This window comes from Myxine glutinosa, chromosome 12 (assembly GCF_964187855.1).
Source record: "Myxine glutinosa chromosome 12, kmMyxGlut1.1, whole genome shotgun sequence".
NCBI lineage: Eukaryota > Metazoa > Chordata > Myxini > Myxiniformes > Myxinidae > Myxine > Myxine glutinosa.
In genome coordinates this window covers 87,178,781-87,204,657 of record NC_136272.1, presented here as the reverse complement: position 1 = coordinate 87,204,657, position 25,877 = coordinate 87,178,781, and the positions used below count along the sequence as shown (strand labels likewise).

Here is a 25,877-nt window from a genome sequence, read left to right as displayed (position 1 = left end):
CATGTGCATTCCTCTCTTTGAGTGAGAAGCGTTCAGTGTTGGGGTCCATCTCTTCGGCACTTTTCAGCAGAGTGTTAAGGTCGGCGAAGAATTTAGATAACCCGTTTTCGTTAAAATCTTCTGTACCTCCTCCATCTCCTCCTCACTTTCCTTTTCCCTTGCCACTTCTTCAGCTATCCGATGTTGCTGTAACTCTAGCAACTCTTCGTTGGTTAGTTCTTCAGGAACAACCTCGAGCAGTTCTTCTCTATCGTCGTCGTCCACGCCGAGGCTCAGCTCGTTTGCCATGTTCAAAAGATTGCTCGTAATTTTCTCAAGTGTGACGGATTCGTCACTTCCGTTGTTGGGGTTTTCATCCACTTGAAACATTTCTGATTCCATGTATTATTATTGTTGTCATTTAAAGGGAATAGATATTTATATTTTAAAAAGTTAAAAGTTAAGGAAACAGGAACCGGACGGCGAGGAAGCGGAGGAGGAGAAAAAGGGGGCCGAGCGAGGGAGTCGGACAAGAAAGCTGAGACGCTCCGCGTTCTGAAGCGAACGTTGGCGAGCAAGAGTCACTAGCGAACTATCAGGTTTCCGGGAAAGGAATTGCTGCGACAGAATTGTCATCGCTGTGACCGATCAACCTGCGTGTCAGGTTTTTGGCGGTGGATTCCGAAGAGAATTATCGCCGGGCCGTCCCGTCTCAAGAGCGGGTCGTCGGCCATTTTAACTCGCGCAGGACTTGTGCTTCGCTCGCGGTTTCGTCTCTTTTCGACCATCTCCACCGTATTCAGACGTCGATCTGGGGCGTGTGTGTGAAGTGGCTTTTTTAAGGTTAATTCGTCCATACCTGAGGGTGTGATCTCTCAGTCGCCTGTAGGGCGCCTTTGGATTCTCCAGTCGCCTTGAGGGCGTCTTTGTACAGCTTCGGCTGTGTATCTGGACTTGCCATCCTCATGGGATTCTGGTCTCGATTGGACCTCGTTCTGGCGATCATTGGAGCGAATCAACTTCGTTTTGAATCCGGGAATAAGAGACATTGGGGAATGTTCTTGTTTCACTCACTTGGAGCACAGAGAGTTATATATTGCAAAACTGATGGTACCATCATAGGACATAGTGATGGTACTTTGGAATACTTTTGTTGTTGTACTGTTATTCTTGTGTGATCTTCATACAATATTTGTTTGTGATTAACAATTGGCGTGGCTTCTCCATTGATCTTTGACACACAGAATAACACATTTTTCTGCCGTGACTCCTCTTGGGGCTCGGAGGTACACCGTGACCAGGGGGTCGGGGAGGAGTACGTAACAGAAATTGGGGGCCCGTCTGGGATTAAATTCCCTCATAACATTCGTCCGGGATAGAATTCCCTAACATTCCCAGAATTCCCAAATTTGGAATTTTTCTAACATTCCCAAATTTTTCAAAAAAATTTGGGAATTTTTCTGTGAAGGTTAACAGGTGCTAACCAATAGTCACCATGGTGTTTGATGCAGAAACGTTTGTGGCATCCCCTAATGAGGCACAGTTCCGAGCGTTAAAAAGATCGGAACTCTTGAGATTGGCCAAACATTTTAACTTGGAGGTCCGAGCTAAAATGAAGAAAGCAGAGATGCAGACATTTGTGGTAGAATCTCTGGTGGGACAGGGAGCATGGACAGAGGTAGCCCGGGATTGGTTACCCGAGGAAAAAGAAGATGTGGAGCTCCGGAAAATGGAGATGCAACTGCAGAGCCAGGAAAGGTGAAAAGAGTTGGAATGGAAAGCTGAGGAGAGAAGAGCAGAGGAAAGGAGAACTGAAAGGGAACTCGAAGAAAGAAGAGACAAGTACAGATACATTCAAAGTACACCGCCCCCATGCCAAATAATTAAATATCCTGCAGCGCGGCATTGCCGGGGCGCCTCAGGCGCCCGGCAATACCGCAGTGCAGCTCATTGAGGCTGCATTGGGAGGGAGAGGTGTGCACTAATTGATTGATTAATTGTATAATTAAAATCAATAAAAGATTATCACAAAATATTTTCTTAATCAATTGGCTAATAGCATAACTAAACCACTTGTGCTTCATCCGAAGATGTATCTTTTAGAAATGTAATTAAATAAGTCATTAATAAAAAATTAAATAATTAATTGATTAATCAATAATTAATTAATCAATTAATAATTAAATAATTAATCGATGAAATAATTAATCAATAAATCAAAAATATCCTTGATAGCCACATCACTTGGTCACTGTCATGTCCAAATATTAGCTTCCCAGCTCAAAAGGTGCCTGAGATATTGGCCAAATGAGAAAGAAAATAAATAAATGATTAATAATGAAAATAAATAAATAATAATCATTAAAAAATTAAATTATTAATCAATTCGGTCAGAGAACACATAAACCACCACTATTTCATCAGAATCTGTAACTTAAAAAAACATTTGTTTTTTCGTCATGAATCGAATAATTAAATAATTAATCGATTAATTGATAAATTGATTAATTAATAAATCAAAAATAGTCTTTGCAGCCAAATCACCTGGTCATTGGCATGTCCAAATATCAGCTTCCTAACTCAAAGGGTGCCTGAGTTAATTGTCAGAAGAGAAGGGAAATTTGATTAATTAAATAAGTACTTCATTAATCGCTAATAATTAAATAACTCCTCAATTATTTGATTAATCAAAAAACAAAAATAGCGTTTTTGACAAAGGACTTGCTCACTATTGTGCCGAAATTTCAGCTCCCCAGCTCAAAGGATGGCTGAGATATCGCCCGGACAAACAAACAAACAAACAAACAAACAAACAAACAAACAAGAAAGAAAACAACCATAGTGAAAACTGAGTACTCCCTTTCAGCGTGTGTCACTGCCGAACCCCCTTCGGTGCCCAGCAATGACGATTTGCAATGCCTGGAGATGGCATAGGAAATGTGCGGTGTACAAAAAGGAAAGAGCAGAGGAAAGGAGAGCCGAAAGGGAGTTAAAGGAACGTGACATGGAGTATCAGAAGGAAGTTAAACTCAAGGAGCTGGAATTAATGGGAGAACGGGGAGAAGTAGCATCCATGCCGGCTGGTTTGACAACTAGTCAGAACACCTGGGATGTTGGTAAGCATGTGAGGCTGGTTCCACCCTTCAATGAAAAGGAGGTCGCCAAGTTTTTTCACACTTTGAGAAAGTGGCTCAAATGCTAAAATGGCCTGTGGTGTCCTGGACTATGTTAGTGCAAAGTGTTCTGGTGGATAAAGCTCAAGATATATTTTCGGCTTTACCGATTCACAAATGTATCGATTATGAGGAAGTGAAGAAAGCCATTCTCAAAGCCTATGAAATGGTCCCTGAAGCTTACCGGCAAAAATTCGGGAATGCCAGGAAGAGGGAGAGTGAGACCCATGTGGAGTTTGCCAGAATGAAGGAAACCATGTTTGATCAGTGGTGTGATTTGAAAGGGATTGGGAAAGACTTCAAACTGTTGCGACAATTGATCTTGGTGGAGAATTCAAACAGTGTGTCCACGAGGGCATTAAAGTACATCTGGAGGAAAAGAAGGTACCAGAGTTGTATGAGGCAGCAACCGTGGCCGATGACTCTGCCTTGACACACAGGATGGGGTTCTACAAACCTAACTTCCCGTCTAGAGTTCGCCAGGGGAGTTATGGTACATCCAGTGCGGAGAACGAATATTCATGGGGGCGGCCTAGAGATGACTATGAGGACAAATCTGATACCGCGACTTTTAGGGATCAGAAGACTACAGTTCCAAAACAGACTTATCTTCCGGGGGGCTCGAGGCAGACCACGAGTTTTTCCTCTGGGCCTACTTGCGCTTTTTGCAAGAAACCTGGACACTTGATGTCCCAATGTCATGCCCTGGAAAGGAAAAATCAGGAGCGGAGTCAGACTAGTACAGTAGTACAACTCCGAATGCATTGGCAAATGCGAGAAATCATCCTTGGCGGACAGTGCCTTGTGAAGGTTCCCATGCCAAAGTTACGGCATCACAGAACGACCTTGTTCAAGAGCGTTACAAACCTTTTATTTTGGAGGGGTTTGTGTCACTGGATGGAAACTTGACTAACCAGAGACCTGTTAGGGTATTGAGGGACACAGTAGCACATCAATCTTTGATGCTTGAGGGCATTTTGCCATTGTCAGAGAAGATGGCAACTGGTGTTAGTGTTCTTTTACAGGGGGTTGGTGGCTGTGTTAAAGCCCCACTTCATGTCATCCATTTGAAGTCTGATTTGGTGTCAGGACCGGTCACCGTGGGGTTACAAGCCACTCTACCTGTAGTGGGAATATCTTTGGTTATCAGGAATGATTTGGCCGGTGGTCGAGTTTCTGGTAATCCAATGTTTGTTGAGAAGCCTAGTATGGAAAATAACGCTGCACTGTTAGAGCAGGAGATTCCGGGTATCTTTCCATCCTGTACCACGACTCGTGCTATGGGTAGGAAGCGCTCTGCAGAGAAGAGGAAGGTACTGACGTCACGCTTTGCACAGACACTTCTTGTCAAGTACCCTGAAACTAAGTGTCAGCACACATAAGTCATGGATGGAGGCAATGTTGGCAAGCTCTTTGTAGGTGGACTGAACTTCAGAACAAGGGAAGTTGTTCTGGACTCTTTCTTCGGACAATATGGACCACTCTTGGAAGTGCGGCTGATAAAAGACAGGGAGACGCAAAAGTCAAGAGGGTTTGGCTTTGTCACGTTTGAAAACACCAATGATGCCAAAGATGCAGAAAAGGATTTGAATGGCAAGGATTTGGATGGTCGGACCTTAATAGTAGAGAAGGCAGGCCATGGGTGTCGAGGGGGGCTACAGAGGAGGAAAACGTGGAGGTAGATTCAGGGGTGGCTATAGCTCCCGAAGGGATGATTATCAGGGTAGTGGCTGAGAAGGAGACCGCTATTCACGTGACTACAGCGACAAGCGCTCCAACCGTGATTATTATGAAAGTTAGGATGAGTTTGAAGCACTGAATGCTGCGGAGCAGCCGAGCCAAGATTCCTACACGGATTAACAGTGAACTCCATGTTCCTAAAGGCGTCCATTTTGTGAATACTTCCAGGCCTTACCACCCAACCACCATGAAACCTGGTTCGCAGCTCGGCCTCCTTAAAAGAGTGCTGTGGAGTTGCACAACCCCTTAAGCTTCATTCCAAAAAAAAAAAATCAAAAAAAAAAGCAGAGGTTGATGAGATGGAGTTTCGCTTTGCAGGAGTTCAACTTGGAGATTGAGCATGTAAAGGGCAGGGATAATGTCGTTGCTGATGCTTTGTCCAGAGTGAACTAACTTTGGAAATCTCTGTAGGTTGTTTGAAGTTTTGTTGCTTTATTTTTGGGAAATATTGATTATATCGTTGCTCACGAGAATTGATGATTTTGGTGTGAGTTTACTTTTGTTTGTTGGGAGAGTTTTGCCTACAAAGAAAGTTTTCACTATGTTCAAACTTTCTTTCTTTATGGGGGGGGAAGTGTTACGGATTCGTCACTTCTGTTGTTGGGGTTTTCATCCACTTGAAACATTTCTGATTCCATGTATTATTATTGTTGTCATTTAAAGGGAATAGATATTTCTATTTAAAAAAGTTAAAAGTTAAGGTTTTCAATGAAACAGGAACCGGACGGCGAGGAAGAGGAAGAGGAGAAAAAGGGGGCGGAGCGAGGGAGTCGGACAAGAAAGCCGAGTCGCTCTGCGTTCTGAGGCGAACGTTGGCGAGCAAGAGTCACTAGCGAACTTTCGGGTTTCCGGGAAAGGAATTCCTGCGACAAAGTTGTCATCGCTGTGACCGATCAACCTGCGTGTCAGGTTTTTGGCGGTGGATTCCGAAGAGAATTATCGCCGGGCCGTCCCGTCTCAAGAGCGGGTCGTCGGCTATTTTGACTCGCGCAGGACTTGTGCTTCGCTCGCGGTTTCGTCTCTTTTCGACCATCTCCACCGCATTCAGACGTTGATCTGGGGCGTGTGTGTGTGACGTGGCTTTTTGAAGGTTAATTCGTCCATACCAGAGGGTGTGATCTCTCAGTCACCTGTAGGGCGCCTTTGGATTCTCCAGTCGCCTTGAGGGCGCCTTTGTACAGCTACGGCTGTGTATCTGGGCTTGCCATCCGCACGGGATTCTGGTCTCGATTGGACCTCGTTCTGGCGATCACTGGAGCGAATCAACTTCGTTTTGAAGCTGGGAATAAGAGACATTGGGGAATGTTCTTGTTTCACTCACTTGGAGCACAGTGAGTTATATATTGCAAAACTGATAGTACCATCATAGGACATTGTGATTGTACTTTGGAATACTATTGTTGTTGTGCTGTTATTCTTGTGTGATCTTAATACAATATTTGTTTGTGAGTAACAATTGGGGTGGCTTCTCCATTGATCTTTGATACACAGAATAACACATTTTTCTGCTGTGGCTCCTCTCGGGGTTCGGAGGTACACCATGACCAGGGGGTCGGGGAGGAGCACTTAAGACAAGTTATGCGTCCGTTTCAAAACCCTTGAAATCGTTCACATATCTCTTCTGGACTTTTTTTCCACACTCCGTTCATACATTGCTTTGTGACATCATTCCAGGCCCAAGCAATGTTCTTGATTCAGTGGTACATGTTATATTCTTTCCAAAACTCCTTCAGTGTCTTCTTGTCATCCCCCATTGCAGAAATAGCCATTTCAAAGGTCCACCTGAGATAGTAGGACTTGAAAGCTGCAATAGCCCCTTGATCCACAGGCTGAATCAGAGGTGGTATTCGGTGGCAGGAAAACCACTTTGATGTTAGGGTGGAGGTCACCAATGAAGGGGCGTGGGGGCGGGAGCTGGAGCATTGTCCAAAATCAACAAAATTTTGAACTCTACCCCTTCTTCTATGCAGTATCTTTCGAGATCACCAGCATAGCAGTTGAGAAGGGCATCCTGGAACAATGCTTGCGTCATCCATGACTTTTGGTTGGCTCTATAATACACTGGCAACGTATGTTTGTTGATATTTAAAAAAGCCCTGGGGTTCACGCTATGCCACACCACAAAACGTTTCAACTTGAATCCGGCAACACTCACAACCCCCCCCCCCCCCCCCAACATCACAGTCACTCGGTCCTTGAATGCCTTAAAGCCTGGCATTGACTTGGCCTCCTTGTGTATGAATGACCTTTCGGGCATCCTCTTCCAACACAAGGAGGTTTCATCCATATTAATTATTTGCTGGGGCAAATATCCTCCCTCGACGATAAGCTTGTCCAAGCTATCGATAAATTCCGCTGCTGCTGCAGAATCCGCACTCGCCGACTCGCCGCTGACTTTCACGTTATGAAGCCCATAGCGATGTTTGAAGCGCTTGAACCAGCCAGAGCTTGCGGAAAACTCTTTGTCATCGTCGGCTCCTGCTTGTTGCTTCAACATCTCGAACAAACTTTTTGCTTTGGCCATGATGGTTAGTGTGCTGAGTGGGACTCGCTTTTGAATCTGGTCTTCAATCCAGGTCATCAGCATATTTTCCATATTCGATATCGGTCCCTCTCGAAACTTGGTCAATCTTGTTGCCATCAATTGAAGCCGATCCTTTTACCACTTGAAGAATCTTCTTTGTTTTCCATTATCGTCGTGATCGTAGAGTGCGACATGCCGAAATCACGTGCGATAGCATTCACAGATTTGCCGCCCTCACGCTGTCTTATTATTTTCTGCTTCTCCTCCAAATCAATGCTTTTGCATTGTTTCGTGCTACTGCTACCACTAGGGCTGGTTGCTCTGCGTTGGGGACCCATGATTAACTTTAGGGTGGATTGATTTTAATGAAATCAAATGTAAAGACAATGGAATAATGCTCACGATACGCGGGGGTAATCAAGACTGGATGCTGATGATGCTGCGGCGCTGCCGACGAGGCAAAACCAAGCATGCACTGTTATACAGTTTGTAAACTTTTTATTTCGTAAGTAAGGAAATCAAATTAAAAGTACTGTACACTACAATAGCCAAAAAACATAAACCAGTAACATCGGCATTTCTTATATCGATCAAAACATATTATGGATATACAGTATAGTTACTGTACTGTATCATCATACGCCTGGCAGCACAATATATTTTGTTTAAGAACACGTGATGCATGCGTGAGCGCACCCGCTCTAAGGCCACTTATGTCCGCTGCGTCCCGTTGTCTGAATGGGTTTTTTTAATCCCCATTATTTTCTTATTTTTATGGGCCACGGACGTTTAAGCGATCGGACGTTTTTTGGACGGACGTAAAGCGACGCATGACTGTAATTAATTAACTCCCCTCTTACATTGACTGACCGGAAGAACCAACAGGAAGCCGGTTCGGGGCACCACCAATGGAGCCGCAGCCAGCCGCATCACCAGCTTGCATGGCAAGCAGACATTGCACAGGCAGGCCGAGAGCCACGCCCAGGAGAGCTCTTGATTGACGAGGGTGAGGGGCGAGTAACAACGAGACCACCGATTGGCAGAGTAGGGGGGGGGGGGGGACTTGTGATTGGTTGGGGGAGAGGCAGAAAGCTTCCCCGTGATTGGAGAGCAGGAAGGTGAGGGACGTGCCACACGGACTGGCCACTGACCCATGACACGACAGCCAATCAGTGCATAGGGCGCAAAAGCATCACGAAGAAGCGGTGCGTTGATTGGAGGAGAAGCGCCGGTGAAGTGTAAAGGCGCGAAAGGGGACAAGAAAACGACGCACTGGTTGATGGAGAGGAGAGCTGATGTCAGAAGACCACCAGTAAAACCTCTCGCTCGCCGGCATTCTGAGCTCTTCCCTTTGTCCTTCTCGCTTTGGCTGCTTTTCCTGCCCAGACCTCCCTTCTGCTTTTACCTTTCATTCCTGGTTGGACCTTTCCTTTGCGAGCTGCGAATTGCCTGCATTACGACGGACGTCAGGGAAACGTTGGAGCGCCATCGATTATCCTCCCTGGCTTTCACAGGAGAGCGAGGCTTGCCGCTGAGCGGGCTCGACCGGTGCTCGGTGAGGCCTGGGGGAGCGTGAACACTGGAGCCTGGACGATTCCTGACGGACGCTACATCCAGACACAGATAAGCTCACATACACAACACGACGAAACGTTAATTTTATTATCCTTTCCATTGTGTGTATTTGAAGTGAGGTGTGCGGCATCCCAATTTAGGACATTTTTTTATCGCCGTTTTTCATTGTTCGCGGGTTCTGCAATAAATATTCCTTCTGTTTGTACATTTTACACTGTCTCGGGTTGAGTTAATTTCCATAGGGTGAAGACATCGTCGGACCATCAGGTAAGCCGCGGCATTCTCCCCCAACCCCCCTGCTCGTGTATGATCCGCCATTGAATTGGAAACACCTCATTAAGCTCGATTCCTTCCGTGGACGCTCTGCCTTATCTGAGAGCCATCCACTCGACGATATTGTTGTGTCTCTGGCGAATAATATCAGCCGAGATGGATGGTCGAACCAGCTTTAACTGTGAGGCGACCTCCCGATGATGACGGTTATTTTTGGCATGCACAGGAATGAAGAGATGTGAGATGTTTAACTGAATGGAACACACGGGTTTATTCCGAAACAACAACAAATAAGCACGACAGTAAAATGCAACACAATGGTTTAATGAAAATAAAACGTGGACGAAATAAATGTTTTGGTAAAACTAATGCCCTATTGTGTGATGCCTCCACACACTGATTCACACAACACACAGGGGAAAATAAAATCCCTTTGTGTGCCGGCACTTATCTGTGTCCCAAATGGCCCTTTTGAGATTGGTGGTGGTGATGATGTTGAAAGCTTCCCTTGTGGGAAGCTCAAAATGGCGGCAGCGCCACTCGTCAAAGGCACTTGCTTTTGAGCCAGTGGCAAACTCATGAGGATGGCCTCCTTTCTCCTCCACTGCCTCGGACGTGGCCGCCTCTGCCTCCGAAGAGCACCACAGCCACCAAAACCTCTCTCACGCTGGTCCAGAAAAACCGCTCTCCCTCATGGGAATACCAAGATAACCAGCACACCGCTCTCTTTCAGCACACGGACAAAAGATGGCGAAGCCTTCTTCTCCGATCCCGAGCAGCAGACGCGCACTCTTCTTCCTCACTGCTGAGAGCCAATCATTGAACGTCCCTCTCAGTTCGCCCTGCCCATATCCTACAGGCCAATCGCGTACCTCGGGGCATGGCCTGCTGGACTTCTCCGCCTCTACTGGCCGGGTCTTTTGCCTTATTAGCTCCATGAGGGCAGGCTCATTTCGGCCGGGATCACATCGCCGGCCCTGCTTGGCTTTTGCCAGGGTTGTTGCAATTTAAGGGTTGATTTACATGGCCAGCCATGTCAGCAAAAATGTTAGGGAAAATTTACAGAGGGTGTGACGCACAGTGGAAAACTAACCTTAAACCCTAGAGATAATTAGCACGTCACCACCCCTCGTGTGATGAACATTTAAACAACCTTCAGCTACGTTTTCTCTACTTATGACATCTAAAATCTCCTGCTCATCACATGGTCCATGCTGCTTCCTATACAATGATACCTCTCCTATGGAATTCTTTCACCTACCCCCACCCCCCCCCCCCATAAACATAACAATATGTGAATGATGATGTCATCGGTGTCTCCACTATGACGTCATAATTTGACAAGTACAAAAGTTCATCCGATCAAGATGAAATTTTTTGAGCATTATCTGGGGATAACTTTGTGGAGAAAAATAAAAGATGACGCCAAAGGTCATGTGGTACGGCCGCCATATTTGTTTGAACACAATAGCCTTAAAAACCACTAAAACATGTCATGGCGAGTGTCTGCAATCTCTGATTACTCTTTCTTGTTTCTATTTCATTTCAGAAGCACTGTTGTGAAGCTTTATTTGTGCCTTTGTTTTCAGGTCGGGATGTGGAAGGTTATCTCCAAAATTGGAGAAGGAGGTTTTGGATTCGTTTACCAAGCAACGAATGTCATCTCCGCAAAAGAGGTACAAGCTTGTGATATACTTCCTGTTTCTTCATTTAACTTTCTGGGAGATGGAACAGCTCACGGGAGAATTAAATAGAACAAAGAACTGAACACGGTGGAAAATACAGAAAGCAAGCAGTGCAGAGGGAAACAACGGGGAGACACATGGAAGAAGGATGAGAGCAAAGGGATCGGGAAATTCTCCTGCATCTGAATTTATCTTTATTTCTGATGAGATGAACGATGCTTTTTCTTTTGACTTGCAGGGCCCACATCACGTGGAGAAGATTACATCATAGATGTGATTGCAATGAACAAATAATGTGTAATCTGTGACAGATGATGGTTGTGTGTCACAAATTTCACCAAAAATAATGTGGAAAACCCCTTGATGCAAACTTGAGGTGGCTTCTTCATTCCTACCATTGATTTTTATTTTATTTTTTTCCCCAATTTACACTTTGATGTCCATCACTGCCCCTCACCCCCTTCTACTCCCTCATCCCTTGTACCTCAATGTTTGTCCTTCTTCCAATTCTTAGCACTCGACTAGATTCACTTGTGGTGTGTTGATGTAATCGTTTACCTATTCCCCTTTTTATCGTCCGTCTGTGTGAAGTTGTTTCTTTCTATAATTTATCTCCGACATTGACTTCAGTATAAACAGATATAATAATTGTGCATCACCACACACCAATATCATATATTTTACTCATTTTCCCATATTGTAACTGAGATGTTGTAATATGATCTCTTGTCGCCTCTTTCAGGTTGCTTTGAAGTTGGCAAAATTTGTGGATGATGGACCAATGGTAAGTTTGTGTTTATATTGAGATAGTGGTGTTTTTAACTGTTGAATGAACACAGTTTAACTTACCTCTGAACTGTCCTGGTAGAATCTTTGTCTGTGATATATCTTTGTCTCTTGGCTCCTGAGGCCGTGCATCTCTGTGTGAGTTACAATCTTGTGGTTATTGTGATGGGGGTGACAACCTGATTCCAGCTTATTGAAGGAATTTGTATAATTTTCCGTTTGTTTTCTCCTTTTTTTTTCTTTTTTCTTTTGCAGATGTTGCATGAAGCATACATATTAACGAAGCTTCATCACGAAAACATTGGTAAGTATGGATTTCACTCAAACGTATTGAAGTTTGATTGCAATATAATATATTTATTTAATAATAATATGAATGCTTTGAATGAAATGCACCTCTTAATATCAATTTCATTGACTTGAAGAATGAATGTGATCATGTTTATATAGCAAGCCTGTGGAAAATACTGAGATGTTATGGAATTACACAGAAGATGATCACTCTAATAAGCAAATTCTTCAACCACCTTGAATACATTGTCATCCTGAGCACCTACTTATCACAGTGGTTCCTGGTAGAGTCTTTAGTTCACCAATGTTGTATCATATCACCTATCCACTTTCTGATTACAATCGACTGGATCATGAGGAACATCACATCCGGTAGACCTGGAGGCATCCAATGGACCCTTTCCACCCAACTTGAAGATCTGGACTTTGCTGACGATTTAGCTGTTTTGTCATCAAGGGACACGTATTTGCAAGGACAAACTGACAGGCGAGCAAGCTTTGCGAGAAGGACAGATCTTAATATCAATACCACCAAGACCAAGGTGATGAACATCAACACCGTACCTCCTGCATCTATTACTGTAAATGGGGAAGCCCGAGAGACTGTAGATGAGTTTACATACCGAGGCAGTCTAATCAGCAAAGTCAATCGAGCCAAGAAAGACATCAAGGCAAGACTCCAAAAAGCTTGTAATGCAATCACTCAACGCCAATCTATCTGGAAGTCGAAGCAGTACAGCCTGAAAACAAAGATAAGACTTTATAACAGCAATGTCAAGTCTGTTTATCTGTATAGCTCTGAGTGCTGGCGGGTAATTAAGTCAGATGTGGGCATGGTGAATCTTTCCACAATGGATGCCTATCGAAAATGTGCGGCATCTTCTGGCTAAATAAGATATCCAACAAAGACTTGCATGAAAAAACTGGTTGCCACAGAATGCCCTTGAAATTTAGTGTCGCCGCCTCCAATGGCTTAGCTACATGGTTTGAATGTCCCCTGACCGAATCCCCAATGTTGCTTTCGGATGGACAGTGCCAGGAAGTAGGGAACCAGGCAGGCCAAAAACAACTTGGCGAAGGACTATGGCAACTGATCTGGAGGAGTTGGGTCCATCATGGTGTGAGGCACAGAATGTAGCTCAGGATCGAGATAAATGACGAAAGCTTGCAGCAGTCTTATTCCATTGATGTTGAGTAATCTTGTGATGTGGACCTGCGGCCAGGGTTGTGGATCTGTCGTTTCGTTTGGAGAGGTTCTGGCTGAAAGGATCAATGCCTCAATGAAAATCGGTGCCCAGCTGATGATCCGGGCAGTTGGAAAATCAGTCAATTGCTTATAAGTTAAGGTTATAATTCCAAATATAATCGATTTTACAAGTACTTACAGTGCATTCAGAAAGTATTCAGACCGACCCCTTCACTTTTTTCACATTTTGTTATGTTGCAGCCTTATGCTGAAATCGTTTAAATTAATTTTTTCTCTCATCAATCTACACTCAATACCCCATAATGACAAAGAGAAAACAGGATTTTAGAAAGTTTTGCAAATTTATTAAAAAGAAAAAACTGAAATGTCACTGACAGAAGTATTCATACCCTTTGCGATGACACTTGAAATTTAGCTCAGGTGCCTCCCATTTCTCTTGATTATCTTTGAGATGTTTCTACACCTTGATTGGAGTTTACCTGTGATAAATTCAATTGATTGGACATGATTTGGAAAGGCACACACCTGTCTATACAAGGTCTCACAGCTGACAATGCATATCAGAGCAAAAACCAAGCCATGAGGTCGAAGGAACTGCCTGCAGAGCTCAAAGACAGGATTGTGTCGAGGCACAGATCTGGGGAAGCCTGCAAAACAATTGCTGCTGCATTGAAGGTTCCAAAGAGCACAGTGGCATGTGTCTTTTACTGAGGAGAGGCTTCCGTCTGGCCACTCTCCATGAAGCCCAGATCGGTGGAGTGTTACAGTGATGGTTGTCCTACTGGAAGTTTCTCCCATCTCCACACAGGATCTCTGGAGCTCAAAACAGAGTGACCATCGGGTTATTGGTCACCTCTCTTACCAAGGCCCTTCTCCCCCGACTGCTCAGTTTGGCCGGTCGGCCAGCTCTCGGAAGAGTCATGGTTGTTTCCAATCTTGTTCCATTTAATAATTACGGAGGCCACTGTTGTCCAAGTTTTCAATGTCTGAAGCCAAAAATGAGTGGGTCTTCTTCTTTATCCTGACATCTCTGAACAAAATTGAAAATAACTTGCAATAAAATGACCATCATCACAATTCATGTCTCACAGACTTGAACAACTAGTTTTCGAGAAAAAATATACAGTACATATTGATATTTAAATGCAGTTCTATTTCATTCAAAGACCTCTAAAATTTACCACAAATACCAAGAAAGACATTAATTGTCTTGGAGGTTTGACAGGATGGTGCATTGAATTAATAGGAAGCACACTTGAGTTCTTGAGTCTGGGTGCAGATCCCACTATGAGACTGGGACTTCACCGATAGCAGGGTAATGGAGGCAAGAGGATGACACTTAATGGATGATAGAGTGAGAGAAGGGGGAAGAGGACACAGATGCTGAACAAGCTGAAAAAGGATGGTTTTTAGCTAGTATGGGAAGAGTTGTTGTTTCGTATGCAGCATGTGGCTGCTGGTTGCATCACTTTCTAGAATTGTGGTTGTGCCGCTGATGCAGTTGCCCCTATTACCTGTAGGCCGGTTCTCATTTTGCGACGTCTGAAGGATAACAGGCTGAGTCAACCCACTTTGTGGTATTTCAGCAGCGTAATATGGGCTCAAATTCAACGCCAGAAGATCTTCAGCCAGCAACATTAACGGTGAAGCCAACACCAGGCTTCATGAAGCCAAACAAGCGAAGAGAAGATGAGAAGCTGCTGCTGGAAACCGGATCCTCTTATCAGCTCTTTGCGTTTCACTTTCATTTGCTTTTGTGTAATCAAGAATGAGATTCCAACACACTGTAAATCAAATATACTGAGCCAACCGCATCTGAGTTGTGTGTTCGCCAAATGTCGCGTTCTCGGAAGAATTCTGATCAGTTGTTTGCCTAAACTTAAGTCTACTCGATACGAATTGTGATTTGTACACACACTACCCAGATAAATGTTTACCTACAAGATCATGAATGGTGATGGTGAAATAGTGGGGCAACTTAGCATAACAATTGTGCATTTTGTGAGGAAAGCACCAAATTTGGCACATAGTAGACTATCATATTATGAAAAGATCTGGATATTGGGCCATCTCAGATTCAGAGATTTGATTTTTGCAAGATTTCGATTCGATTGGGATCGAAGAGAACACCTTCTTCGTCTTCTGTACAGTGAAGTTGCCAGCCCTGAATTCTCTGGCTACATCTGGGTGCTTCATTGGGAGTGCAACGATGTCCCTCAGGTGAACAGGGACCCACCTGGCATAGTCTGTGTGGTCTAAGGCATGGAACCATGGGACCAGTTCCGTCAGGGCATCAAGGTACATCGTGAATGAAGCCTGCCGCAGAGAACACACGTAGACCAGTACCAACATCTCTAGTTCCAGCACAGTTGCCCAGTACTGAAAGTTGGGAATGTCTTCTCTCTGGTGACACCAGTCTTCGAACTCAGGCAGGTCTTCTGCATCATCAGCATATGTCATAGTGGCGTTCATACGCACGGTGTTGCAGGATGTGCAGTGCCGCTGCAGTGATTTGATGAGCTCTTCTTGTGTGTGTGTGTGACGTGGGCAGCTCGCAGGAAGGAGTCGGCCGTCCCTGGCGTTGCAATCTCAGCTTGCAAATCTGCAAAATCTGCAAATCTTGCAAAAATCAAATCTCTGAATCTGAGATGGCCCAATATCCAGATCTTTTCATAATATGATAGTCTACTAGTGTGCCAAATTTGGTGCTTTCCTCACAAAATGCACAATTGTTATGCTATATTTAGCTTAGCTGCCGGACTAAAAGGATTATGTTGAGGCTCACCTGTTGACAACTTGTCATCATAAAAAAATGTGCAAACGACACTGCAAGATGCAAGATGGAGCGGAAGACAAGATGGGGAAAGAAGGGGGCACAACAAACACACAACATTTCAAACACAACATTTGAGAGCAGGGAGATGTGTGGGAGGGAGAGGGCTTGGGGGGAGGAGGCGTGGGAAGGGGGGGGGGGGGGGGGTGTGGGAGAAGTATAAAACACAATTTTGCGGTTGCAAAAGGTGTTTGACTTTGGGTAAGATTCTTAAGCCATATTAACTGATGCTCCACTATCTCATTTCCCTTCAGTAAAGTTGCTCGACATCCCGATAAGACTTCCAGACAGTCACCGCGTCGCCCTTGTTTTGGAGTATGTGAAAGGAGGTGAGGTTTCTGACATCATTTTGCTGAAAATCCACTGTTTGTGTCTATCATGTCCACTTTTACTTGAGTAGCAAAATGAGTTTGTAATTAGTAAACATGAATTTTGATGTCCTGATTGTTGGACCATCTCTTTCAGTTCTGACAAATCTCAGTTTCACTCTGTCACTCTGTCACTCCGGCACAATTGTAAAAAAACAACCAACTGATCGTTTTTCCTGGTCAAACACAGGACGTGGTTGGGTTTCTTGACTTTATAGGCTTCACCATCAGCCATGACGTGGATCACATATCAAAGCTGTCTTCGAAACTGAGCTGCAGATTTCATCATTCCAAATAATTCCTTAAACTCATAGTCTACAGTGTCTGTGTTGTCCAATGGAGACGTCTTGAGAGCTTTATAGTCCACAGGATCCAGGAGACCTGTTTGTGATTGGGCTACCTCTCATTTAGGTAATGAGGTGGCAGCATCACAAACTGATTTGGTTTCTGTGAAATAAGAAGCTCTCAAAATAATTATCATATCACGTGATGAGGCTGAAACACATTGTCAGTTCCTAACATGGCAGATGGGGTGGCTCATCTCATTTATGCGACCTGTCAAAAGGCAGTGTCTTGGAAGAGACTGATAAGTCTCCCTTTCCTTCACAACACAAGTTTTTCCAGTAACCCCCTCCTGGTTAAACTTAAAGTGCACACTTTACACACACCTCCATTTTTTTGTTCCTCTTTTCTCCAATTTCTGCAATTGCCCTCCGGAAACTATTCAATCACATTCTCCCCTCAAAGACTTAATACCAGTTACCGCTTCCGGTTCCTCCGGCGATATGGGTTTGTATTCGTGCAAATTTGTGTGTAATTAGTCGTTTTGTTGTTCGCGCCGCGTGTGGGGACTGTCTCTCGAGGCTTCCTGTCGCGTTGTCGGTTCACCAAACCATCGTGTTGTTCACCCCCTACTTCCCCCGGACACCTTACATTTTGTTTAGTCTTAAATCTAAAAAAGGAAAAAATCTAAATAATAATTTCCTTCTCTCCTCACAGCTCCCTCCCCCACGCGTGAGCACCCCTTTTATCTCCTTTTCCTTCTACCTCTCCAGCCGATACTCACCTTTCCAATTCTCGTTTTCACCATACTCATTGAACACTTTCTCTTTTTTTTTCTCAGATCTACGCCCTCACTTCAGGGAATTTTCCCAGATAGTTCTCATGGTTTTGTTTTAAAATGTTTAAACTTCCCCTTGCAGTCCTGTACTCAGTTGTATATTACAACACACTCTTTTTCTTCCTCTTTGAAAGGCTGTCTTCAATTTCCTCTTCAAATCATTCCATTTCAAGAAAAATTCAATCTCTTACTGTTCTTCCTTTCTACATTCTCTAAACTTACCTTCATTCCACCGCTACTCTAACTTTTTCAAACGGATCCTGACTTGAAAATCGCAAGAAACCCAGTTTGCAATAAATGTTCGTTTTTCATTTATCGTCCAACACTTTCTAAACTCCCCTCACCCCTCTCCTCCGAGAATCCCCCCTCACTCCTTCCATTCAAATCTCCCCCCTCACCCTTCCTCTTCAAAACGCATCTCTCACACCCCTTTCCTATCCAATCCCCCCATTCAAATCTCTCCCCACCATTTTTCTCCCCTCTCACCCCTTCTCCTCAAAGCTGATTCCTCACTGCTTCCTCTCCCTTCCAACTCATACCTCCACCTCCTCGACCTTCTAATTCGCTCTGCCCCCCCCCCCCTCAAACAACACCTTCTACTTTGCTCTGCCCCTCCTCAAACAACACCTCACTGTGCCTCATTCCATCACCAACAAACCTTTTGTCCTCCTCACCCTTCCCTTTCTCTAAGCTCTTCTGCAATCTCCAAAGTAAAGTTCTCTCTCTCTCTCTCTGTTGTGAAAGTAGAGCCAGAGACCTCACAGGAAAGGAGGCTTTATTGCAATCGACCATGTGCATCTATACATAACACAAGATCATAACATTAGTCAATAATCTACATGACACAAACAAGGCAACCCAATACATTTAAAATGAGGCAAACTACTAAGCAGCAAATTAATAACTTACCGAGCTCTCAACGAGTCATAGCAGCAAATATGGCAGTCTCCCACTCTCACAGCTGGTTACATATACAAAACCACCCATCTCCACAGGGACCACCCCTATGAGACAGTTATGTGTATCACACCAGCAACTGGCTTTCCATCGTCCAATTCTTCACATTCTCCCTCTCTTAAGAATACCGTTAATAGGAATAATCAAAACCGAAACGAGTTGGAGGTTGACATAGCCGGCTCCCGCGCGTGTGGTACACGCCGTCATCTCCATAGCCCTGGGTGCTAGGGATAGACCGCTCTCCGTCACTCGGCGATCTATCAGAACCCGACAAGTCCACGGCCTGAGGCAAAGGAGACATGATTTCTTACTGCGAGGCAGCGTGTCACCCCCAGTAGCCTCGGCAGGGCTCGAGTCTTGCCGGATGGGGGTGGTCGAGTCAGCTTCTGTTTCGTCCATCTCTCCACAAGGTGCTAGATGCCAAGTGGTACCGTGGTTTGTTGGCCATCGGCCAATCCAACGTGCACATATTGTGGATTTGCTTCCAGTATGTCTGCATGGTCAGCAAGCGGTTCATATTTGCTTTGACGGACCATGCGTTTTCGTAGTGCAGGTCTAGGCTCAGCTAGCCCCGAGGGTAAGGGATGAGCGCGAGAACCGTGACGTTGGTACCGGAAGAGTCTCATGAGGAGTGGCATTAGTGGAGGTGCACAACAGGGAGCGGATCGCATGCAGTGCTTCAGGAAGCACCCGCTCCCACATGGTCGGGGCCAAGCCACTGGTACGCAAGGCCATCGTGACAGCCCTCCAGATAACACAGTTGTATCTTTCGATAACCCGTTCCCTCGGGGGTTATCAGCGGTGGTATGGCTGGAGGCGTTGCCAAACTCAAGGAAAAATTGCTTCAGCTCCCGAGACATAAAAGCAGTCCCACGGTCACTGTGTATGAATGCCGGACACCCGAACATCAGTAATAGGGATCACTGACAGGGAAGACGTGTCAGCGCATGGAAATGCGAACAGGAATCTCGAATTCTCGTCCACTATCGTCAGCACATACCGATTACCGGGCAGATGCGCCTTGAAGTCAACATTCAGGCGCTCCCATGGTCTACCCGGGTGTATGAGGGTACCCACCGCCGGCTGGTAGAAACTTGGTTTAAGTTCTGCGCAAACCCTGCAGGTCTTGCACAAGTGATGTGTCTCATCCACGGAGAAGGATAGGTTATTACTCCTAACAAAGTGGACCATGCGCGTCGTGCCTGGGTGACAGAGCGCCGCGTGGATATTTGGCAGGTCGCCAACGGTCATCCCTGCACAGACGGGCCTAGACAGTGCATCAGCCGCGTGGTTGTGCAGACCCGGCCTGTACTTAATTTCAAAGCAATCGTCAGCCAGTTCTATGCGCCACCGAGCAATCTTCTCGTTCTTTATCTTTTGAGAATGCTTCCCATCATCCATGAATGAGACGGACTGTTGACCAGTTATGACTGTGAAGTACTGTCCTAGAAGGAGGTGTCTCCACCTGCGGATTGATTCAACCATGGAGTACGCCTCTTTTTCTATCGAGGAGTCACGTTGCTCGCTATCAGTCAGTGTCCTTGAGAAGAATGCCACTGGTCGGCCACCCTGACTCAATGTCGCTGCGACTGCGCAATCGGACGCATCTGTTTCCACCACAAAAGGGATTGTTTCGTCGATTGAAGTTATGACCGAGCTGGCGACGTCCCGTTTTAGTTGTTGAAACGCCATCAGCGTGGGCAAGGGCAGCGGGAATGTTTTGTATCCCACAAGGGGTCTTATCTTCTCTGAGAACTGTGGGACCCACATGCTGTAATGGGCAAATAGTCCCATTGTGCGTCTTAAAGTTGCATGTTCAACGGGAGGGGTAAGGTCGAGTAGGGCCTGGAGGCATGCCGGATTGGGCCTTATCTCCCCTCCAGACCCCTTGTACCCCCAACAGATTTATGGTTCCCACAGAATAGCTACGTTTCGATTCATTGAAGGTCAGTCGGTATTTACGAGCCACTAACAAAAAACCAACGCAAGTTCGAGTCGTAATCCTTTTGATTCAAACCGCAAATGGTCACCTTATCAACATACACGAATACGTCTTTCACTTGTTCCTTTGCCAAAATCTCGTCTATAGCTCTCTGGAAGCACACCACTCCGTTTGTACTCCGAACAGAATTCTACGGAATTGATGCAACTGCTGGCCAGACTTGAAGGCCTTATAGGGTCGGTCAGCAGTGCGTATCGGAATCTGATGATGCTCACTTCTTAAGTCGAGCGTGCTGAATACTCTATACTTATATACCGCCCAAACCATATCCTCCATTTTGGGTAAAGGGGATGCATCAAGTTGAGTGAATCGGTTAATAGTTTGGGAGTCGTCTACGACCATGCGTTTACGATGGTTCCGGCTGTCGATGATCAGCACTTGTGCGTGGCAAGGTGAACGGCTTTTTTTTCCTTTTCTTTTCTTTTGTATACTGAATCGAGGCTTGTGAAAGAGCTAACATTTATTTCACAAACAAATCAACCAGACAAACAAGATGTATAAAAAGAGGGAGCGGAAGACAAGATGGGGAGAGAAGGGGAAGCACACAAACATAACATTTGAGAGCAGGGAGATGTGTGGGAGGGAGAGGGCTTGGGGGGAGGAGGCATGGGAAGGGGGGGGGGGGGGTGGGAGAAGTATAACACACAAGGACACCAAGGACTTCTAGGACAGAAGTTGGTATTTCAAAAAAGTGGATTTGGGGTGAAATTAGCAGGGGTGGAAAAGATCAAGGTTTTGGATGGGGGAAGATAAGAGATGGTGGTGAACAGCTGTTTTAAAGACCTGGAGGGTGGAGTGGGATTGAAGAGAGTGAGGGAGCTTGTTCCAGAGGCGGGAGAAAAGAGGACTGAAGGAGTGAAGGTGAGCAGAGAGTCTTGATTTTGGCAGTTTAACCATAAGAGGGTTGCAGGCAGATCTTGTGCGACCTGTAGGAATATTTGGGGGACGGAGCCCAGAGAGAGCTGGGGGGGGCAAGGCCAGAGAAGAGTCGGTAGAAGAAGGAAAGACCACCAACCTGCCTGCGGTGAGTGAGTGAAAGGCCCTGGAGTTGGCTTCATCGCGGGAGTTTCCAATGATTCTGAACGCTTTGGTTTCAACAGCGTGAAGACGAGCGAGGTGTGAGGCAGGAGCACCAGCCCAGAGGGGAGAGCAGTATTCCATTGAGCTGCGGATGAAAGCCTTGTATGTGGTGAGGAGCTCAGGTGTGCCAAGGAAGGACTTCGCATGACGGAGGATGCCCAGTAGGTGACTGGCTTTGGAGGCCAGATTTGAAATGTGGTTTTCCCAGGAAAGATCATGGCAGATAGTGAGACCCAAAAGCTTGAGTGACAGAACGTCTTGGAGAGGATTATTCAGAAAGTGGATGGGAGGGTTGTCCAGTCGGTCTTTTCGGAGAGACATCGTAAGAGTGTGAGATTTGTCAGGATTGAAAGACATGTTCCACTTGTTTGCCCAGCCTGTGTTTTTGTCCAGGTCTGCAGAGAGTGAGGAGGCTGCAGACTGCCGATCTGAGGGATGAGGAATGGAGCGACAGAGAGTAGAGTCATCAGCAAAGAGATAGAGAGGATTTTCAAGAGAGTCAGAGAGATCATTGATGAAGACCAGAAAAAGCACACGGCCCAGAACACTGCCTTGGGGAACTCCAGGGTTTGATAATGGGTTTGATAATGCCTCGGTGCAAAAGGTGTTTAGTTTCAGTGGCTATAATGATAGCATCCAGCTGGGAATACCTTCTAGATTTCACGGCGACCGGATGGCAATTAGCAGTTAAGCTCGGGAGTAGTCGAGGCGGGTCGACAGCTATCTCGGCAAGGGCGCAAACCGGGCCCAGCTCGGTACCCATGGACAGAGTGTGGGTGCCGCCAAACTGCATCTCTAAGCATTTGTGCCGATTCAAAGAATTGTGACCCAGGAGGATGTCGGAGCAGAGGTTATGGAGGATGAGCAACTTAACATTACCACAAGTAACATCGTTAGCAACTAGCTGAACCACACACACTCTGTGCGCTTGCTGCCATACGGCTCCCGACGCCATGTACACGTGCTGAGTCGAGGCAGCTGGAGTCGACCCGAATCGCTCCACGAGACGAGGGCGAATGTCGCTGCGATCGCTCCTTGTGTTGACCAATGCTTCCACCGATTGGCCGTTGATTTCGACCGGCACCAAGGCACGAGCGAGGCCGCTCGGAGCTCTGCGGGTTCCTGTCGACAAGCACGCGCCCACGCGCGTTGCACGCTTGGTCTTGGGCACGGGACAGACTTTGGCAAAATGGCCTCGCTTTTCCGCAATTATGGCACACCGACTCCCTAGCAGGGCAAACTGAGCGAGGGTGACTGTGATTGCCGCAAAAAAAGCATTTGACGGTCTGACCAGCGGGCGAGGTCACAGCAACCATGCTGGGCTCGTTCACCTCATCGGAGCTTTCCACTCGTAATGCCCGATGAGTGGCAGATCGAGCAGGCGCTCTCCCGGCGTCAGCTTCCGGGTCACCGTGATCGTGTGTACGTGTCGTGTCGTGAGCAGTAGCACTCGCAGCTGTAAAGGGCCAACCATAAGTCGGATATGGCCTGAGCCGACTGTAACACGTGGGCTTGGTCGAACGCCATTTGGAAATCCAGCGTCTTTCTCGAGCAGCCGTTGTCTGATGACAGAAGATTGCAGACCCGTAATAAAGGTGTTATGGATCAGATCATCGGTGTACTGCAGAGCCGTACAGTCCTGAATTGCGCAATCCTGAGCCAGCTGTCGTAAAGCCTGGCCATACTGATGCATGGACTCTGTCCTGCCAGCACGTTGCCAATAAGTGGCGAGCATACACTGTGCTGCGCGGTTTGATGAAGAGGGCTTTCAAGGTAGCCACAGCTTCGTCGTACGTCATGCATTGAGCGATGTATCTATAGATGACATGAGAGACATTGCTGGATAATACATCGAGTTTCTGTGCCCCCGTAATGTCCGGGACCAGTTCGTCAAAGGTCATAGAGAATTGAGCCATTGATTCAACTGATCAGCGGAGTCCGGGCATTCGGATCTCCGGAGAAGCGCTCCAAGCGAATCAGCTTCTCCATCCTTCGGAGGTTGTCTCAAGGAAGATTGCAATAAATTGTTGTGAAAGTAGAGCCAGAGACCTCGCAGGAAAGGAGGCTTTATTGCAATCGACCAGGTGCATCTACACATAACAAAAGATTTTAACATTAGTCTACAATCTACATGATACAAACAAGGCAACCCAATACATTTAAAATGAGGCAAACTACTAAGCAGCAAATTAATAAATGTTACCTAGCTTTCAAGGAGTCATAGCAGCAAATATGGCTGTCTCCCACTCTCACAGCTGGTTACACATGCAAAACCGCCCATCTCCGCAGGGACCGCCCCTGCCAGACAGTTATGTGTATCACGCCAGCAACTAGCTTTCCGTAGTCCGATTCATCACACTCTCATGCACAGATTTATCCCATCTCGTCTTCAGTTGTCATACTCTTCCTCCTGTCCATGGTACACTGAATCTCGTGGTGAGGCAGTTGCCCTGAAACAACTTGCCTTCGCCTCCTGGAAGGCAAATCCAACTGAAGGTAATCTCAGTTCCTTTCACAAAGCTTGGAACAAGTGTTTCCACCCTCAGGAGAGCCAGGAGACAATATATAATCTACTCTCAAGGCTGAACTCTCAAACCTGTCTCCCTCCTCCAAATCCTGGTGGCATCTGGTCAAATATGTTTCTGATGTTTGTGCCCCTCCATCCCCTCCCTTACCTCAAACGGATACACAGCTGAAACTGCACGTGAAAAAGCTGAGTGCCTCAACTCTTTTTTTTTTGCCTCCAAATCTTGTCCCAAACCCATCTCTCTTTGTACCCACCTTACCCAGTTGAATGCAGCCACTACTGGACGATGTGTCCTCTCCTGTCAAGGTGAAGTTTCTGCCAAACCTCGACTCTGATTCTACAACTAGACCAGACGGCATCAGCCCACGGGTTCTAAAATCCTGCTCTGCCGCTCTATCTAACCCTCTCTCTGTTCTCTTCACTCTTTCTTTTGCCTAAAGTCATCTTCCATCTTCTTGGAAAACGACCAACATTACCGCTTTGCACAAAAAAGGTGCAAAAACAGATCCTTGCAACTACAGACCAATCAGCCTGCTCCCAATAATCAGCAAGGTCATGGAATCAATCATCACTTCTGACATCAAATCCTTCCTCTTCTCCAATGGCTTGATCTCTGATCATCAATTTGGATTCAGACCAGGTCATTCTACTCTGGACATGCTGCTTCTGCTGTCTCAACATGGATGGAGGTCCTCAATGCCAAACAGGCAATCTGAGCGGTCTCTCTTGACACATCTTGTGCCTTCGATATGGTCTGGCACCTCGCTCTGCTCACCAAACTCTCCTTATATGGTATCCATGGAAACCTCCACACATGGCTGGTGGACGTCCTCTCAGTACGCAGTCAACATGTGGCCCTGAATGGAATTCTCTCATCGCTCCCTGCCTGTCCAGGCTGGAGTTCCTCAGGGCAGTGTTCTGGGCCCTGTGCTTTTTCTGATCTTCATTAATGATCTCTCTGCCTCTGCATCTCTTTGCTGATGACCCCACTCTCTGCCGTCGCATATCTCATCCCTCATATCTGCAGGCTGCAGCCTCTTCACTCTCTGCAAACTTGGATAAAATCACAAACTGGTCAAACAAGTGGAACATGTCTTTCAAACCTGACAAATCTCACACTCTCACGATGTCTCTCCGAAAAGACCATCTGGACAACCCTCCCATCTACTTTCTCAGCAATCCTCTCCGAGAAGTTCAGTCACTCAAGCTTTTGGGACACACTATCTGCAATGATCTTTCCTTGGAAAACCACATTTCCAAGCTGGCCTCCAAACCCAGTCGCCGACTGGGCATCCTCCGTCGTGTGAAGTCCTTCCTGGGCACTTCTGAGGTCCTCACCACATACAAAGCTTTCATCCGCAGCTCAATGGAATACTGTTCTCCCCTCTGTGCTGGTGCTCCTGCCTCACACCTAGCCCCGCATCACGCTGTTGAAACCAAAGCTTTTAGAATCATTGGTATCTCCTGCGATGAAGCTGATTCTGAGGGCCTTTCACTCGCTCACCGCAGTCAGGTAGGTGGTATTTCTGTCTTCTACTGATAGCTCTCAAGCCTTGCTCCCCCTGCTCTGTCTGTGCTCTGTCCCCCAAATATTGCCGCAGGTCGCACAAGATCTGAGAGCAACCCTCTTCTGGTGAAGCTGCCAAAATCAAGACTCTCTGCTCACCTTCACTCTTTCATTCCTCTTTTCTCCAACCTGTGGAACAAACTCCCACACTCTCTTCAATCCCTCTTCTCCCTCTAAGTCTTGAAACAGC

At 46.1% G+C, this 25,877-nt stretch overlaps 1 protein-coding gene across 1 annotated transcript in view; it reads left to right on the top strand.

Moving 5' to 3' along the window:
- The first annotated feature begins 8,695 nt into the window (after nucleotides 1-8,695).
- Nucleotides 8,696-25,877, top strand: part of LOC137418791 (sperm motility kinase X-like) — a 55,998-nt gene continuing 38,816 nt past the window's right edge. The window contains exons 1-5 of the mRNA XM_078766279.1: nucleotides 8,696-8,971; nucleotides 10,854-10,940; nucleotides 11,692-11,733; nucleotides 11,991-12,039; nucleotides 16,321-16,395. Coding sequence (XP_078622405.1) covers nucleotides 8,696-8,971; nucleotides 10,854-10,940; nucleotides 11,692-11,733; nucleotides 11,991-12,039; nucleotides 16,321-16,395 — 529 coding nt within the window. The remainder of the gene's footprint in view (nucleotides 8,972-10,853; nucleotides 10,941-11,691; nucleotides 11,734-11,990; nucleotides 12,040-16,320; nucleotides 16,396-25,877) is intronic.